At 32.7% G+C, this 20,191-nt stretch overlaps 1 protein-coding gene and 1 long non-coding RNA gene across 3 annotated transcripts; one reads left to right on the top strand and one right to left on the bottom strand.

Annotated features, from left to right (window-relative positions):
- Positions 1 to 3,091: 3,091 nt before the first annotated feature.
- LOC25483103 (50S ribosomal protein L24) lies at positions 3,092 to 8,088 on the bottom strand. 2 transcript variants are annotated; one of them, XM_013611754.3, is made up of 6 exons: positions 7,928 to 8,088; positions 5,733 to 5,811; positions 5,550 to 5,645; positions 5,010 to 5,113; positions 4,790 to 4,926; positions 3,092 to 3,389 (listed from the first exon to the last, which is right to left on the bottom strand). In XM_013611754.3, the coding sequence occupies exons 2-6, from the start codon at positions 5,790 to 5,792 to the stop codon at positions 3,307 to 3,309; spliced, it is 480 nt and encodes a 159-aa protein (XP_013467208.1). In that variant the 5' UTR covers positions 5,793 to 5,811; positions 7,928 to 8,088; the 3' UTR covers positions 3,092 to 3,306. The 2 variants fall into 2 exon arrangements, with proteins under 2 accessions (XP_013467208.1, XP_039690702.1); XM_039834768.1 differs by having other exon boundaries at positions 7,938 to 8,074.
- Positions 8,089 to 14,347: 6,259 nt separating this feature from the next.
- Positions 14,348 to 17,888, top strand: LOC112419883 (uncharacterized). The gene is made up of 3 exons (XR_005646420.1): positions 14,348 to 15,541; positions 16,140 to 17,475; positions 17,571 to 17,888. It is a non-coding gene; the product is annotated as an uncharacterized lncRNA (long non-coding RNA).
- The last annotated feature ends 2,303 nt before the right edge of the window (positions 17,889 to 20,191 follow it).

Below are 20,191 nucleotides of genomic sequence, written 5' to 3'. Positions count from 1 at the left end.
TGTCGGGAGAAACCAGAGAGGAGAAACAAATTGGGGTAAAATTGCTGAGTATTGTAATGAGTATTGCTCATTCGATTATCCCCGCGATCTAGTTGCATGCCGAAATCGTTTTAATTATATGAGCAAAGTAATAAATAAATGGATTGGTGCTTATGAAAGCACTAAGCGTTTGCAAGGAAGCGGTTGGTCGGAAGATGATGTTTTGGCAAAAGCGCAGGAATTATTTGCATGTGGGAAGAATATTCAATTTACTTTAAATGAAGAATGACACACTCTCCGTGATCAACCACGTTATGGTAGTCAAATGGGAGGAAATGTTGGGTCAGGAAGTAATGGATCTAAGAGATCTCACGAGGACTCTGTAGGATCTAGTGCTCGTCCAATGGGTAGGGAGGCAGCTAAAAAAAAAGGTAAAAAGAAAAGTAAGGACGCTTCCTTGGAGGTGGTGGAAAAGGAGTGGGTTGAATTCAAAGAAATCAAGGTGCAAGAGATTGAACAATTGAAAGAGTACAACTTGGTGCAACAGGAGAAAAACAGATTGAAGAAAATGAAACTGTATGTAAAGTTAAGTTCCGAAGAGCATCTCGATGACTAGAAAAAAGAGCTACTGGAAAACTTGGAGCGTGAGCTGTTTTGAAATTAATTTCAATCAAATAATTGTTTGTATTCGGTCAAAATTGTCAGTGTTGTCTAGTCTCTAGTGTTTGCTTTAATAATTATTAGTGTTGTCTAGTCCTCAGTGATAGTCCCTAGTGTTGTCTAGTCCCCCGTGACTTATTTCACCTACTATTTGCTTTAATAATTATGCCCACTGTGTGCCCGTTATTTCACCTACTATTTGCTTTAATAATTATGCATACTGTGTGCCCATTATTTCACCTACAATAACTTATTTTGAATCCGTCAGTGTCCACCACACAATGTACTTATATATAGGGACTCATATCTACTTCCAATTTCACAAATCTCATTCATATATACTTCCAATTTCACAAATCTCATTCATATCTACTTCCAATTTCACAAATCTCATTCCATATCTACTTCCAAAAAAACTATCAATGGACCCTTATGATATCGAAGCCTACTTTCAAAAACGTGATGTTGAAGACACTTATATCGTCAACCGATTTATTTAGCGTCGAAAAAAACTAGAGGAAGGTAGTGCATCTCGTACTAGAAAATATTTCAATAGAGATCATGCAGCAGCAAACCGAAGACTAATTGACGACTACTTTGCCAATGAGCCTACATACGACGATGCAATGTTTCGTCATCGGTACCGGATGCAAAAATCTGTTTTCCTTTGAATCGTTGGAGACCTTTCAAGTAGTGATAACTACTTCACCCAACGAATTGATGCAGCCAATAAAGAAGGTATATCACCGTTAGCAAAATGTACCATAGCAATGCGAATGTTAGCATATGGTGTGGCAGCAGATGCGGTCGATGAATACATCAAAATAGGAAGTAGTACAACATTGGAGTGCTTACTTAAATTCTGCAAAGGAATCATACGACTGTATGAGCAAATGTACTTGAGAGCACCAACCCAAGATGACATGCAAAGAATACTACATGTTACTGAAATGCGGGGGTTCCCAGGGATGATCGGGAGTATTGACTGCATGCACTAGGAGTGGAAAAATTATCCTAAAGCATGGGAAGGTCAATTTACCAGGGGGGATAAGGGAACCACCACAGTTATTCTTGAAGCAGTTGCATCTCATGATCTATGGATCTGGCATGTCTTTTTTGGATGTCCGGGAACGTTGAACGATATAAACGTTCTAGACCGGTCACCAGTGTTTGATGATGTGGAACAGGGAAAGGCTCAAAGGGTGAATTACTTTGTGAATCAACGTCCCTATAATATGACATACTATCTAGCTGATGGTATCTATCTTCTTATCCAACTTTTGTCAAATCAATTAGACTTCCTCAAAGTGAACCCGATAAGTTATTTGCAAAACATCAAGAGGGATGTCGGAAAGACATCGAACGTGCTTTTGGAGTGCTTCAAGCTCGATTTAAAATCATCCGTGAACCAGCTCGCTTATAGGACATAGCCGATTTGGGTATCATCATGAGGTCATGCATCATATTACATAATATGATTGTTGAGGATGAACGAGATACATATGCTCAACGTTGGACCGATTTTGAGCAACCTGGGGGAAGTGGATCTAGTACACCGCAACCATACTCGACCGAGGTGTTACCAGCATTTGCAAATCATGTGCGTGCTATATCCGAGTTGCGTGATCCAAATGTTCATCACGAATTGCAAGCAAATCTAGTGAAACACATATGGACAAAATTTGGAATGTATCGTGATTGAAGATGATTTGTATCGTACTAAATAAATTACTTGTGTGCTGGATGCTTAGTTTTCTGTATTGCATTTTAAGTTATTTGTGTGCCGTGTGCTTAGTTTGTTGTACTTGCATTTTAAATTAAGAAAATAAAACTAAATTATTTTACAAAATTTTGTTTTTCCAAAAATAATAAAAAAATTAGTTAATTGTATTATTTTAATTTAATTATAATCGATAATTTTATGTAATTATAAAAACAAAAATTAAATAAGAATAAAAAATAAAAAATGGTGGGGTAGAGTGTTGAATGAAAAACCATTGGAGAGAGTAAAAGTTGAATGAGTGTTGAATAAGAGAGAGAAAATGATGTGGAATGTTGGGAATTAAAAAAGTGGATGTTGAATGGTGTAAACCATTGGGGATGGTCAGACGTGTGTGTATTTGACCCTTTAGACATTGTTTGAATGAAATGAGGTGAGTTTGCAACAATCAGTTTGTCTTTGCCACAGTGTTTTCGACAAACCCACAACGATATCAAACATGCTTGAAATAGAATTGTATAAGTTGGAAGACGAGTTTGCCTCATATCAGATATCCTACACATCCTCGGGGGATTAGAGCCATGACTACCGACTGTAGAGAACCTTAGGTCGATTCCCGGACACAGAAAATCAGTAGAGCCATAAAAAAGTTGTTAGAAAGAAAAAGCACAGTCAAACGAGTACCAGGAGTGAAATGACAAAAACTAGTACCAGGAAGCTAGAATCAACGGATTAGAGGCAAAAACATAAATTCTTGAAAGCTACTAGTGATGTCTATATATATTAAGTGAAAGAACAAGTGATTGGTAACTCCCATAAATCTGAAAACGATTTATTTAACTGAATTATGATGCGACAAATCATGATGCGGGTTTCATACCACAACATGCTCATTGAGATAGCAAATATCTAATTGGATAAGGCACCTAATATATCTATCTCCTTGCTTAAAGTTCAGGCATACCCCTTCCTGTTTTAGAATCGTAAGTTTTCTCCAACACAATTTCCATAGGAGTGTCTTTGGGACCAGCTGCAAAAGACGAACAAACAGCATAAGTATAAGATACTGAGGTTTTGAAAAATGTTTAATGCATCTTTCAGAACTAACAATGCATAGATTTCCCACTAATTTTACATATCCATTTTAAGTTTTTCACAATTAAAAGTTAAAACAGACGAAAGAATAGCCAGAGATTGAGTTCACATCAATCACCTCTGCATTGAACCTAGAATTTGACCAATTCATTTCACAAAACATAGATTCATCAATCCAAATTACTTAAGTCAATACAATACAGTGTTAAACAAGAAAGCACAATACTTCACATGTTGGAAGCTTCAGTGAATTAGTAACTGCATTATACAAATTTGTACCGTTGAAGTTGTGAGTTTTTAGATAAATAAAGGTGGGAGAGAAAATAATTAGGACTCAAATATTATTGATAATCACTTGAGACCAACTTGGTACAGAAAACTCAATACTTATCAAGAACAAATTGATAAATAACAAATCACAGGGATACTTACATTCAATACAAAATCAAGAACAAATCATGATAATAACAAATAATATAAAATCTGATCCTAAGAAATATTCAAAGATACTCTAAATTAATACAAGCAAGGTTTGTGAAACAATGGAAAGGCACTTCATGAATCTTACAGCTTTTATGATCAACACTCTTCAACTTTTGTAGTCCTTTTGATAAACATCGTCAAAAGTAGTTATCATGAAAAAACATTAAAAGAATCTTGCTAATCATGTGCTATTCAAATGATTAGGTCTCATACAACTTACAAGTTAAAACTAGTTTTTACATCACAATTTTTTTAGAACATCTCAGTCAACATCTTCATGAACATCTATAAGCTTATAAGGACTTTTTACAAAATGAAAAACCATAGAATTATTTTAATCGAGTCTTATAAGCCAGAACTAATCCAAGCTAGGCCTTAATTTACTTCTACCCAAATTTTTCAGAGGCTTTCTTTATTTTGTGCTAACTAACAAAAATTATGCATTCCAACAAAAGGAGTAACATTAGATGATGTCTATAAGGTGTAAGGCAGCTCGTCGTATTCAATGACAAGCATTACAACAAGCATATGGTTAACTATGTATGTCTATTTAGCCTTTAAAAAACACTATGTAGGTCAACAAACACCAGGCAGAAAAGAGCAAAGGTGCATCATTAGAATTAAATGAGATAAATAAACTATCACTATAGTTTAATTTGCTCAATAATACATATGCTCATGAAACTAGTTAGCGACTAGTTTCTCTCTACTTTATATATGCTACATTATTGGCTTGTTGCACACACCTGTCACATGTCAACCCTACCAGAGTTCATTTTCAGTTTCTCACTTTCAAAGTTTTCTCAAGAACAACTTTAACAAGCAATAAAGGTAAGATTTTCAGATACTTACCGACAGAAGGTCTTGGTGTAGTTCTTATCTTTAAGATCTCGGGACGAGGGATAATGGACCCTGATGCTCCTATCCCCCTGGACACTCTGACTTTGGTACCATCTTCAAGATACTTGGTTCCAACCTTGCAAGGTTTCCTGCATAAGCAACAATTACCTTGATATAAGTTATTATCTATCCACAACCTCTAAAGATTCAATTTGTGAACAAATGTACATACCCTGTGACTGGATCAAGAACTTGCACATTTGAGGCATGGATTGGGGCTTCAACAGTAAAGATTCCACCTTCATGGCCTTGTCCTTGCTTGATATGCTTCTTTACCTGCAAAGAGAAAGTCAAAAAAGGCATCAGCATGGGATTACACAATCACATTCTCAATGTGACCATTAATTTAGATTCTAGTGTACAACAGACACGTTAATGGAATTGGAAGCCAGTGAAGTCAATTGCAGATCACAGAAAAAAGCGGGTTGTTCAAATTCCACTATGTTAAAGTGCTATAGATCTATCACTATTTGACATTACTTTGTAATAAATCGTATGTCATGAAACAGTAACACTTTATTAAACTTCCGCTACACTAGCACTATAGCGCTACTATAACCACTATTTGACAACCCTGGCTCAACGCAGCCATTAATTGAGATTATGACGCAACACAGTTTTAATGAAATTGGAAACACAGTTATTGAGATTAATCGATTAATTAAAATACAAGAAGCAAGTTATGATGATGAGTTAGAGGTTAATATCTGACCAGATTTTTGCCTTCAACAATGACACGATTCTGAGAGCGAACAACACGTTTAATTACTCCAGTTTCGCCCTTATCTTTGCCCCTTATTATCATAACCTGTGACAAATGAATGAATACATTATTCATGTATGAGAGGAGGAAAAAGTATAGACAAATTATATATTGAGTATTGGGTTGGCTTACATTGTCACCTCTAAGAACTTTCCAATGCCTAATGAGCTTCTCAGCTGCTTTCCAACCCATTTCAGGATAGCCCTACTCTCTAAATTCACATCAATTGAATATAAATTGACACACAAAAACTCAGAAGAAAGAAAAATAAGACAGGAGGCAAGAAAAGACTAGATTCATGATAATAATTAATAATGCATCACCCTCACATGAAGGATGAAATAAATACGCGAGAAATTAGCGAATTGAATTCTTTTGTGGACACAAGGACTATCTAGTATAAGTTTTCATTCTTCCCAGACCAAGATTTCTCAACCCCTCAAAAACAAAATTGATTCCAATCAAATTTTGTCAATTAAGCATCAATAACCCCACACTATTACACTAATACAACACTAACATGTACTTTATTATGCCATGTTTTGGTTTTCCTAATAAGTGATTTTATTCAACCTTCAATTTTCTTTCAGGTTCCAAATCATCAAGTATTCCTCATCATCAAGTTCTCAAGCTTTCTTTGAATCATAATGATACCTTCGAGTATTCCTCATCATCAAGTTCTCAAGCTTTCTTTCTCTTCCCTCATCATCTTATTCACATTGTTTAGCTTGGAGAAAGATTTACAGACATGTGGTTTAAAATACACTACTCTATGAAGTTTTCTGTCTGTTACATTATGCATATTCATTCTCAAATCAAGTACCAAGAGCCCAAGACAGACGCAGTGCAGCACTGGTAAAGAATAAAGACTAATGTTACCTGATTATACAAGCTTATAATTGACTTATAGTTGGCTTACTTATTCTCACATCAGGTACCAAGAATCAAGATTACCTCATTTATATATTCTATTCTATTAATTCATTTTTGCTTGGAACTTCAATGAAATAGTGAACTTGTATTGATTTATGATACTATCTAGCTACCTCATCATGTATGTAAAACACACTACACAAGATGTATGCCTAATTAAAGAAGCTCATTATGTAGCTTCCCAGTTCCCATCTAGAATTCAAATCCCACCAAACCAAATTATGTAATCAATAAGCCAGGCAAGAGCATCGCATAAAATCTAACCATAAATTATATACACCACTCAACTAGAGTACATGTTAGTGTTGTATTAGTATGGGGTTTAATCTAAGCATATCATGTAATCAACCAAACTCTAATGGTAGCCCAACAAAAACACCCGAACTGCTTAAACAAAAAACCCAGAGGCAACAAAAATAGACACCAAAACACACCCTTGACAAGAAACAGAAGAGCCCCGCTTCCAAACTCTAATTCAAGCACATCACACATTATGAGATTGTTTGCGGAGAACTTATAAAAACAACTTATAACGTGTTCATAAACTGTTTTCACCTTATTTCCAAAAATTCTCCAAGATAGCTTATGAAAACTGCTTATAGCATATACTAAAAAATTTGACTTTATTTTATCTCGTGTAATATAAATAGCATATTCATACAAACTTCTATGATAAGAACCTATTCATACCGAGCTTATACAATAAGCGCTTATTCATATGAGCTCATATAAATAAGGGTCCATCTGGATTGGCTTACTTTAGCTTATCTAAAGAACTTTTGACATAACTTTAGCTTATTCATAAGCTTATTTTCATAAATTCTCCAAGATAGCTTATAGAAATAACTTTTCGCTTGTATGTAAATAGTTTAACTTCATTTTAAGGCATGAAGCACGAACACTTCTCGGATTAGGCATGTCCCGGTGTCGGACACGTGTCGCGACACCGACACGACACCGACACTTGTAATTACACTGTATGTGATTTTTTCAAATTATTAGCTGTGTCTGTCTCCGTGTCGTGTCCGTATCCGTGCTTCATAGAGCATATATCTTATACATATAAGCTCATACGAAAAAGCTATTTCTACTACACCAAATAAAATAAGGTCAATGAATACGCACTACAACACGTCTTCTGCAAACTAAGTTGTTTATCCAAACAGAAGTTATAACTTGTTTCAGTATTTCTGTCAAACAGTTGATGTGCAACAAGTAAACAACACAACAACTCATCATAACAAAATCTGCTCACAAACTATAAACACGTAAGAAATGTACACAATTGCTGCGACGCATTGTGGCGGCCGTAAATCGCGATGGAATCGCATTGCCGCGCGTGAATCAGGAGAGGGAGAAGGAAAATGCTGAAATGAAATTTAAAATGAAAAAACCTGAACGGAATTCTTTCTCAGCGTTTCTGTGGCGGCTGACGACCAACTCCGGCAGGTTGAGTTCCAATCTAATGTCCGTCTCTGGGTTTTGTAACTGTTGTTATAGGGCGTTTGTTTCGATTTTTTTTTTGCAGGAGCTTTTGTTTCGATTTATCATCTACTCGTAAAGTAATAACAATTAGTAATTTTTTTATGGACGGCATATACAATTTTTTTTTTTTAGAAAATATCAACGGTGCCCCAAACACTAGTTAAGGAAGTAAATATATTGAAATTTGTACGGTCAACTTTTAAAAAGTTCTTTAAATAAAAAGTTTAAAAAGTTATATTTTTAAATAATTTTTTTTTTCCTTAACCGATGTTCTTGTTAACATGACCTTTGTTTTTTTTTTTAATGACAATGGCTTGTACGTGAGAGTTTGTTCCGGCAGAAATTTAAGATTCGATTCTTTCTTATATCATGAACTAATTTAATTTCTTAAAAAAATTGTTTTTTTCTGATCAAAATATACAAATTTTTTTATTTATTTAAGCAGTTTAACTTTTCGTCAAAACTACAAAATTAATGGTTTGATGATATAAAATTAAGGGCATACCGTGGTTGCGGTCCTTAATTCAAACACCAACAACATAAAATTTGGATCATTTTTTGACAACTTTTGAAACAAGCCCTCTCTCTCATACTCACATGTTTTTTTTTTTTTTTTTTTTTTTTTTTTTTTTTTTTTCTCTCTCTATTGTTTTTGTCTAATCACAAGAGGAGAAAAGTGGCTGTCACCTAAGTTGTCTAATATTAGATGTACAAATATCACTCCTCATAAAGACATTTCGAAGACTAGTCTCCGACTCAAGAGAAAACAAAAAAAATCTGACTCCAAAATATGTTAGTGATTTTGGTCCTTAACCTTAATTTTAGACGTTAATTATATTTAAAAAAAAACTGATAGTGAACCTTGTTAGAAGATGACAAAACTGATTAGAGTCTTTTGATGCTGATGTGATTTTTAGAGTCAGAGTTCTTCAGAAGTCCCACTTCTTCAGAGTACATGTCTTTAGAGTCTGATTCCTTCGTAAGCTTGTATCCTTCAAAATCTGGTTCAAAACTTTAGCTTCTCTTCAAAATTCAAATATCTCTTAAGTGTGTTCCGAATCTTATTCTTTCACGATCAAAACTTGATTTAATACTATGATTTTTTTTGGTCAAGTAGCCTAGTGGCTAGAGCTCGCACAATTTAATTGTGGAGAAGTGAAATGTCCGAGGTTCGAACCCTGACCCCTGCATATAAAATGCAATATGCCTACCAACTGAGCTAAACTCATGGGGATTAATACTATGAATTTAATTCTATGATCCTGCACACTTGACACACACATTAACATATTAATTTGATCTTTTATACTTTGTCATCATCAAAACTTTAGTTACATTGTACAAAATCCATTTTGGTTCGACAAATTTTGTTCGTGTGATAATATTGAATCTCTTTTACAAAGTAACTTTCAGGTAAAATGTTTGAGCGCCTGATACAAAAGATTGATGATGTTCATAATCTCATAGATGATTGTTTGGTTGAGGGTGAGAAATAAATATATTCTGCACAATTTTTCTCTTCACCGTGGTTTTGTCCAACTGAGTTTTCTTAAAAATGTTTTTAATGAGGCATATTCTTTCTTTCACTGAGATTTTTTTTTCTTATAAAGTTTTTTTTTTCTTAGTAAGGTTTTAATACCTGATATCCTTGATGGATATATGGGGAAATGTTATGAATAATAAAGTAGGTGGATTTCCATTCTTCATTTTCCACATTATTTTTTTTATTACATCATCTTCTACATTTTTATAACTCTCATCAGTGAATGAATTGTTAATGGACTTTAATTATGTGTGATCATTCACTTACTTGTTTGTATCCTATAAAATGACTCATGTTTGGTGTAAATATACACTCCTGAAGTAATATAATACAAACAAAATTATACAATTTGTCATTTAACTTAATTTTATGTAACAGTTTCATTTTTTATCTCTCTGTTTTTCCGTTTTTATCCTCTATGTTATAACCAGGTAACACTTTTCGTTCTTGATCTTTTTTCTTTTTTCGATTTAGTCATTTATGTTACATATCGTCTTTCTTTTTCTGATTTAGTCATTTATGTTACAAAATGTCAACACTGTTATCCTTTTTGTAGGATTTTTCAATGAAATTTTGGCTTCTATGTTTGTATGACGAAGATTTGAGTTTGTTTATGAGTCCAGTGAATTTTTTATAAGTTTTTTTATTTTGTTTCGATTAAAAAGATAATAATATTGACATTTTATAGCATAAAAGACTAAATCGAAAAAAAAAGACGAAAACTGTTACCTAACTATACTATCATGTTCTCTCTTATTTTAATGTCCATCTATATAAGAATAATTCCTTGTTTTACTGAAGAAAAAAAATAAGCATAATTCATTGGTTAAATAACGTAAAGACTGCAGGGCTTATTGACTCAACCATACACATACTTGTCGAGAGAGACACCGAAAATGAGTTCTAACACCTGGAGCTGTTAAGCAGAGTCAACTCACATTCCACAAACAACAACATTGTCACCTTAACATGCAATTCATTAAGAACCAAACAGAATTGGGACACTATCACACACAAATCCACTTTTGATATTTTTGAAGTCATTCTTAGCACTTGGTGTTGTTAAGATTCATGTTTCTTGGATATCTATGCATTTTTAATATCTCATTCTAAAGAACACTCAAATAAACTTGTTAGACCACAACATAGATCAGAATAATATTGATCTCTTTAATTCAATTAAGTTTGTTATCAGTAAAACATCAACTTAAGAAGGATTTTGTGATTTTCCTCAACACTTTTTTTATACTTTTTTTAGTGTAGGTTAAACCCAAAATCAACCATACCTAATACTCTACTGGAGTAGTTAGAACTCACAACTGAGGGATAAAGTTCCTCCCTTAGCATTAATCAGTTGAAGCAAATGGAATCACAATTGAGGAAACTCAGCTGACCTTGACTAATTCAACTTCTGAAAAAAGAGATAATTTATGATAAAATCAGGTCTTTGAACCAACGATTCATTCTGTTGGCGGAATAATTGGTAATTGTGATTATCCTAGAACATCTCAAATTAACTAAAATTATTCTCATGTTTAGATTCTTTTGTCCAAATCTCATATACGGATCTTCTACTTTCGTCATTGGTTAGTATTGTTGGTCTATATGATAAACAAGAGGACGTGCTGGGGGGAGGGTTGAATAGTGTTTAGCGAAAGCGTAGTTAGAAAATCATACGACTTTTTGATTCGTGCACAATAAACGATAACAAAAATTAAAGACAATGAATATAACACTAAGTTTCACAATAGATTGAGAAGTTCAAATGTAGAATCTTAATTAATACAATCAATAATCAATATTCAACAAGCACAATATATAAAATTAGACAAGCACAAACCAAACATAATTGGAATAAAACAAACTAACTCCAAGGAACACAAAGTATATGAAATAATGATTAGACCTAATTGAAGTTCAATTGTGATCAATATGAATTCAAAAGGATCGCAATTCAATGAATTAAGATTATGTCAAGTTTTAAGAAAATCACAATTAAATAAACTAGTAACAATCATTGAACTTCATATACATCAATTAATACAAAATTAAAGAGGAAAGAGAAGAGAACAACACCATAATTTTATAATAGTTTCCTCTTTCGTCCTCGCTTCGGGGCACGTCTACTCTTCGTGATAGAATACGTCTCTATCAACGACTTTCACCTTTGTTAAAATTTGATTACAATTGTTGTGATTACAATGAATACCCTCAATTACCCTAATCTTCAATCCTAAGCAATTACGTCCTTCAATCTTCAAGTAACCCTTGAAAATGGTGATTCTTCAAGTCTTCGAATCCTCAAACTTCCTTGCAATCTTGAAATTCTTCACCTGAAACTCTTCTTTGCTATGTTCGGAGCTTGGATCCCCTTGAACTTGAGAAGATTATAAAGAACCCTCAATCCCTAGAGGTGGAAATAAATCACTCTATTCTCTTTGGACCCTTGATTCCCAATCAAGTTCCTTGAATGAAACCAATATACAATCCACATAGCACTCTAGCAATCTATGACTCAAAGACCACAAAGATTCTTAGAAAAATAATTTAATCTGAAGAACTAGTGGAAAGAGAGGCTTGAAGACTCAAGAGAGATAGTTGCAATTGACTCAGTGGTTTGGGAGTTGTGAGGATATAGCTATATATAGAAATGAGTGGCAAGTACAAAATTCTAGCCAAAAACAACATAGTGATTCGAATCACCAAAAGTCTGATTCAACATATACAAATAGACAATATGGACTTGTGAAGATTGATACGAAACAAACAAAGCTTGAATCGAATCAAAGTAACCCAGATGAAGGTTGATACGATTCAAAAGATTGTGATACAAATCAACATGCCAAAAAACAGCACCAGAAGAAAACAATGATATGATTGAAGAAATCATGAATCGAATCAAAATGCTTGACACACAAGAAACAAGGGCAGAGAGAATGGTTGATACAAGAAAATTTGAATCGAGTCAAGCATCTAGAAAAAAAATTTTGCCACTAAAAAAGAAAGATTTCTACACATATATGAACACATTTGACATCCAAGAACCATATGACATAATGAGGCAATGAGTGTTAGATGCTTTAACATGTGTTAGGCTATAACTAACGTTATATAAGCATCATCAAAATAACCTAGCTAATTAAACATCATCAAAATAAAAACCTAATTTAATAAGCAAGTATATAACGTCATATAATATATATGGTTAATATATTCACAAGCAATAAAACCACCAAGATGTTTCACATATGTTTCTTCATTTTATTCCATTATCATTCCTATAGATGAAAATCAGATAAATGGTATCGAAATAGTTCTAAAAACTTAATATAAGAACTAAATAGAAAGTAAAACTATCGTTAAAAGTAGGTAGAAATTCCACTATCATTTGTATGTGACAAGACTGAGTCGGGCGTCAATGAAAGATATTATAAATTATCTTACAAAATTATACTTAATAAATGATTTGAAAAAGATAAATTAAAAAATTGAAAAATGAGAGAGTAATAAATAGTTAAGGGTATAATAAGAAAAATAACATTAATGTTTTATTTGTATTGTGAAATGACTTATAATTTGTGACTAATTTTTTTTTAAAGCGACTTATAATTTGAGACGGAGGATGTACAATTTAGTCTAAAAATTTGAATTTCCATAAAATAGAATGAAATTTACTTTTATTATTTTTTTGGGATTTTATTAAAATTTACGTCTAATGATCCATTGGTTAAATTGATAAGGGTTTGACATAAAAATATGGATTTTTTATCCGGTTCAAATGCTAACCTACCCTTTCATACTCAAAGTGAATTTGGCTGGGTAGCAAGTTTATGATTTCAAATGCGTGAACCCACAAATCCATTCAGCTTAGAAAAATTGTTAAATATCTTATTTTTATGATATAGTTTAAATTTATATATTTTAATCTTGAAGTGTTTATAATAAATCAAGTGTTTAAATTTTTTGTAGTACTCATTTCATCTTGGATTATACGTCGTTTTGACCATTTCACATGTATTAAGAAATTTAATTAAATCTTGTATGAAAAAAAGATATTATGAATTATTTTATAAAAACATCCTTAATGAAAATGTCCTTAATGATTGTCATGAGAAAAATAAATTAAAGAATCAACCTACCTGAGAAAAATAAATTACGAAGCTATTTTCACAATTTTTTTTATTGGATAAGAGATGCAACAAAAAAAAAATCAACCCAGCCCTAAAACGCGTGAAACTCAAAGGCACAAGTAAATATAAAGGTGAGGCCTAGCCTACCTTTACAAACACATGGGTAATTTACCCATTTAAGTTAACAATAATAAAAAGCAGCCACGTATACCCATTGTATTTGAAATATTTATTATTTAGTTTTATAAATTGTAACCACATACTTTTGTTATTTTGGAGATTTACCCAAGCATTAATTAAGTTTTATCTTCTCAAAACAATTGTCCAGACTATATTCTGCTTCTGTGTTTTCATCTTTCAATTTTTCAACCTAATCATTACTTTCTTCAATCCATTTGTAATTTGGAAAAAAATTGATTCATCAACATCAAATTCATCCATCCTATTTACTCTCCACTCATACCGTTTCTTCTCTCTCATCTTTGGGGAAAATGCCCTAAGAAACTCATCTCTGTCACGAAACTCCATAATCTCTCACGGTTCCATAATCTCAACTTATTCCTCGCGGATTTGCAAGTAAGTAAGTTTTCTTGTTTTAATTGCTATTTAAATGGTTCAAATTGTTTTGTTTGATTTGGGGGTTTAGGGTTCTTCATATTTTAATGAATATTGAATTATTCACTGGCTGTGATTGTTTAATTTGGGGTTTATGAATCATGTTTGGTCTGATACAAATATGCTCTAGAAGATTTTGATGTCAAACCTTAGTCCTAGAGATTATTGTGATTAGATTTTTCTCATTTGTTGATATTAAGCTATAATTGGCCTGAGATTCAAAACAATGATGCATTCTAATCAAGAAGAGGCAGTGCCATGAGCTCTTCTAATGTCAGAAATGAATATTCAACGGTGATTTGTAGACGAACTTTTATTAAATCAAAACTGCTTAGTCTACACGCTTGACGTAAATGTCGACAACTGGACATAACGTTTGTTGCAAAGATGTGTAGAAGAAAGAACATGTTAACTTGGAACAATCAATTAAAGGATAACTAGATTTTAGCCGATCGAGTTACTTGGATCATACCCTTCCTCCTCCAAGTAGTCATAAAGGGAGGGGGATACCCCTCCATTTAGCAACATAGTGAATCTATAGTATGATAGTTTGATTATTTTCCAAATTCTGAGCAATAGCAAATCACTTATATATTGCATGACCTTGGGAAGGGAAATATGAAGCTGGTAAGATCAGATCATTATATGGGGGTGCACATGCCAACTTATCATTATAACACAGTTCAATAAAAATTATTTAATATGAGATGACTGAGAGCTTGATCATGTTTTAATGAATATTGAATTATTCACTGGTTGTGATTGTTTGATTTGGGGTTTAAAATTTGGGATTTAGATTCTCTATTGTTCAAAAGTGATGATTTTAAAACAATCGTGTAATTCGGGACTATGGATGATTAATACATCGGATTCAAAATATTAATTTGAAATGTGGGTTGGTTCAAGTTGAGTTCATTGTTTAAAGATTTGGGATTTTGGTTCTAAGTAGCTGAAATATGTGGGCAAAGTTCAGAATTCAGATTTCGTTTGTTGTTAAAGATTTCGATATTTGATTCTATGTAGTTGAAAAATAAAATATTTACCCCATCAAGCTATTCATAACTTTTGATAGACTAATAAACTAGATTCCGAATTCAAAACTAAAATTGGGCATTGTTTAGTTGAAGATCCTTGAATTACTGTTCATGATTTGTGAGTGTGGCATCCTTGAAAGATTGGTATACAAGAACAAGAACCAACATTGCCGCTGTTCCTATTTCCAGCATCTTATGAAGGTACGCACCGTAGTCTAGTTTCTCTGAAATCAGTTTTCAACTTCAATGATGTGAAATTACTTAATTTTGGAAATTTTTGTGAAAGTTATTTTTCTTTTTTTTTTACTCCTTTAGTTCTTATTTTACGAATAATTGAACTTGTTTGGAAATTGAAATGGGAAATTTGTGTTTACAATTGCATTTACATGCATGTAATGTGTCTATATAAGTCAGTATGGGTTTTGTATGGTCTGGTAATTATTAGGTGAGGAGGGATTTAAGGCTTCTGCAGTTGGCGAACTTGGAGGAGCTTGTAAAATCATGCTTCTCTGTTATCTAAGAGGATAGACCAAAACAGAAGATTCATCTTTTAGAGAGATAGGTTTATGTTATTTATTTTTTTAATTTTTTTTTTTTGGAGTTTTCCTAATTATATGTGCGGAGGTTTAATTTAGATATTAAACAAAGATAACTGAGGAGGTGACATAATTGTGTGTATAAAACATGTAGAGTGTCTTTTTCTGTTCACATTTCATGCATAATGCATTTCATCTCTTACCACTGCAACACCCCTTAATGACCGATTCATATACAAAAATTCTTGTTTCATTTAATGCAGGGGATTGCACAAAGAAATGCAAGAAATCGGAAAAAGCAAAAAAACCCTTATATACTAGGAACTAAGTTGCTTGTGAGGAAAAGAGATGAGTTGGTATGGTTTTTTGGTTATAAGTTCTTTTTGGTTCTGGTTTTGTTCTTTAGCTTACAGATCTATTTCCCAAAGAAAGCAATAATTTGAACAATTCTTTAGGGTCTGTTTAGTTTTTTATTTTTTATTTGAGAGGAGGTGAGGAGAAGGGAGGAAAGTCAAATCCCTCCTAATCTAATTTTATCTCTCCTCCAATCCTCAAATTTTTTCGATCTCGACTCAGCGAAGTTTAAGTATATTTTCTTTATTTTGTCTTTTGTTTCATTAGCTTCTACCATGGAATTGTTAGACAACTTATGTTTGGTGGTTTTGATGAACTATGCGTTTGGACTTTATCTCAGTGCACAACTTATGTTAAACAGATTTACTTTGTACTTGCATAATCTTAATGAAGAGTTACTTTATCGGCAAGGTTATTTGCACCACAGTATATTAAGTGCATTTTTTGAATGATCTCCGGCTTTCCTGAATTGTTATCTATCACCACAATTATGACGAGCTATATTTTGAAACTTAAGTTCCAAAGATTTGTTAGAGAAATCACGAAGGATTTCAAAACAGATCTCCGATTTTAGAGTAGTACTGTTTCTGCTCTTCAAGAAGCCAGTGTAGCTTATCTTGTTGGTTTTTTTTAAGATAATAATATATGTTGTATTCATGTGAACTGCTAAGATATTTATCAGTTATTACTGTTCCTAAGGTTATCAGTTATGCAGGTTAAGCTATTAGTCTATTGTGACAATGCTATTAGTCTATTATTGTATACTAGGAACTAAGCCTTTTGATTGATTATATATCTAATTGAACAAGTAATTATTATATATGCTTACATAGTTAATACCTTTTAAAATGGAGACTACCTGACTTTAATATCTTTTTTTTTTTCTATATAATTTTGCTTCTATTTAAGCTTATAGGGTGATGGCTATCTAGCTTGTGAAGTTTGTGTTTCGGCCTACATATTGTTTTTGTTTTCTTACTGTAGTATTATTTGGTATAAAGTTTCATGTTGTATTGTTTTCCGATTTGATAAAGTTTCGAAAGTTGGAGAGGTTCTGGTTTGATTAACTCACACACGAGCTGCTGCTTTAAGTGAAACTGGACAGTTTCCACCAAAACTATTGAAGGAGGTCGTATGAGAAGAAATTATGTGCTCTGTTAATTTCGAAGACAATGAACCTTCAAGTTTTTTTGATTGGCAGACATCTGAAACATCTTTTCAACCTTTGATTTCTCAAGATTAAGGGTTTTCCTCTATATGATTTTCCTGCATATTATGATATTAAACACTTTTGTTTGATTTAGCTTATCTAACTTTTGTGTTGCTATTTTTGGGTTCAGCAACTTCATAAATGATGCAGCCAAGAAAGGTAGTGATTCCAAACTTCTGAATGCGCCAAAGGATCCGAATATTCCTCATATAGATGCGGATATTGAAGATCCTCAACTATACAACTTCTATGGCTTTTAGAGGTCTCTATTTGTAGCTGCATGCTCTGTTTTGTTTCAATCCTCCGACCGGTACAGCTTGTTCAGGCGAAGAGTATTAGTAAAGTTTTAATGGTTTTCTTTAGCAGAATGCTTTCGATGTAATGAACAAAAATGTAAATAGATATTTGAAGTTATTTAAAATGCTAATACATGATTCTAATCTTATCATAAAAGTCCATGGTTATGCTCCCATTCTGGCTTTGTTGTATTTAAATCAATCAACAATACTATCATAAAAAGTAAATCAGCAACATGTGTTTGAAACAATTACGTCGCATGGATGAATTTCACAAATATATATGGTGTATAAATTACAAAAGTTCATTTGTATCATGTTTGAAATATTGTTGAAGTTTAAATTTGTTATAATTGCGGTAGTCTAGCATAAGTTAACCTGCTCACTAGCAAAAGCTTCTAATTTACACTGCACACTAGACTAATTCAATGTTTGGCCAAGATATAAGTTTAGTTAAATATCCTACTCAAATAATTACACACTATATCAAGAATAATATCATAATTGAAGTATCCAATTAGCTCAGCAGGTGTTGATACTCTAGGGGTGTCCTTCTAAAGGACCTAGTTTCTAGTTTTTATGAATTTTGCTTGTTTTTCTTTTCTGTTTTCTCTAATGTAACTAACAAAAATAGACTTACATTCTTTTTCTCATTGTTTATTTTCCGCATAATATACTACAAACCAAGCCAATGATTTGGCAAGCAAGAACTGTACGGCCATGAGAATAATTGGCAAGCAAGAAAACAATCAAAATTATGTGAACAAGGTCATGAAATGTAACCATCTCAAAGGTACTTAGAAAAATAAGCTTCTGTTATATAAAAGAAACGGGCTTCTAAAGAGCTACCAAACAGAAATACAACCTGCAGCTTGAGATAAAAAAAATACAGTACAGAGACCTGTTACAGACAACAATAGAAAAAACCAATTGCCGCAGAAAAAACTACACTCCAAAACAGCCTCTACTATCGAAACACACTGAGTTGTGCCAACACAATGATAGAAAATTCGAGACAATATCAAAAATAATTGAATCCACTCGACACCATCATCTCACATGCATAAAAGACTACTACCTTCCTAGTATACTCGTCCATACATAGATAGAATATAATTGACCACAATATTTGGATATCAATCATCAAACATTCATACAAGTCCACACACATAACATAGATAGAATATAATTGACCACCATGTTTGGAGAATAGCATTAGAGTTTAAACTAGAAATCCACAACAAAACAAAACAAAAAAAACCAAAAAAGACTTTGTCCCCGAAGGTCATTACAGAGTCTACAACTTAAATCCAACAAAAAACCAAAAAAGACTTTGTCCCCGAAGGTCATTACAGAGTCTCCAACTAAAATCCAACAAATAAGAAATAAAAATAATTTCAGTTCAACTCTAAATCATTTCCTTTAATGAAATCTTGCTTGTGTTCCAAAGACTTTGCCAACATCAAATCTCTCTCGTCGTTGAAAGGATGCAGTGTCAATTGTAGTGCAATTTTTAGTCTCGATCCTTCGTCCACCTGCTTGCATAATTTGGCTAAAATCATCACTGAAAAATTCCACAAAATGTAATGAAATTGCAAAATTTTATAATGTGATTTTTTCATACTTCAATCTTGTATTCATTCTCTCCACGTTGCATCATCCAGTTAATTACCCAAACCGCACAATCATTCCTAAAACAAAATTTAATCATTAAGAGAGATAATATGTAAACAAAATTATAATTAAAGAATACACAGTGGTAACTTACGATCCTTCCCGTTGACGTCCCAAACCTTTTGGGGTGACAATTTTAAACTTTGTTATTTTAAAGTCATAGTTTGAATCAGTGCCATGGAAAGATGGATCCATCAACAACTCCTCCATAAATAATGACTGAAACAACACTTAAAATTTGTTAATGATTTTCTACATTGATGAATATGTAAGATAAAAATATAGTTTAATTAATTTTTTACCAATATTTTGATACTTGACATCCTGCCGTGAAGCACCGACGAACTTTGGTACGATTCAAGATATACTAATTCTTTTTTCACAAAGTCAATAACCAAAAGGAACCAGTGTAGATGATCATATATTGGTAAAAAGATCTGATTATATTTAAACATTAGTTTCACAAACATATAAGCAATGAGTAAAGAAATATTGCTTTAATTAATGCAGACTAATTACCTTTGAAACCACATCAACCTTTCCCATAAATTGTTTTTGGTAGAACTTTTTCATTTGCCAAAATGGTGAATTCCACGACAGCACGTATCGCTAAATAGATGGATTTTAAACATGAATGAGCGCATAGGGGACAAACAAATATTAAAAATAGTTAGCATTAAAAATTTACCGTTAAAGTTGTTGGCATAAACCAAGTTTTAGGTTGACGCATTTCCTTTCTTGCATCATAAGTTAGCATGCACGCGGCCAAATCTATTACCTG

Source organism: Medicago truncatula, chromosome 1, assembly GCF_003473485.1.
Source record: "Medicago truncatula cultivar Jemalong A17 chromosome 1, MtrunA17r5.0-ANR, whole genome shotgun sequence".
Classification (NCBI taxonomy): Eukaryota; Viridiplantae; Streptophyta; class Magnoliopsida; order Fabales; family Fabaceae; genus Medicago; species Medicago truncatula.
This window is presented reverse-complemented; position numbering and strand designations above follow the sequence as displayed.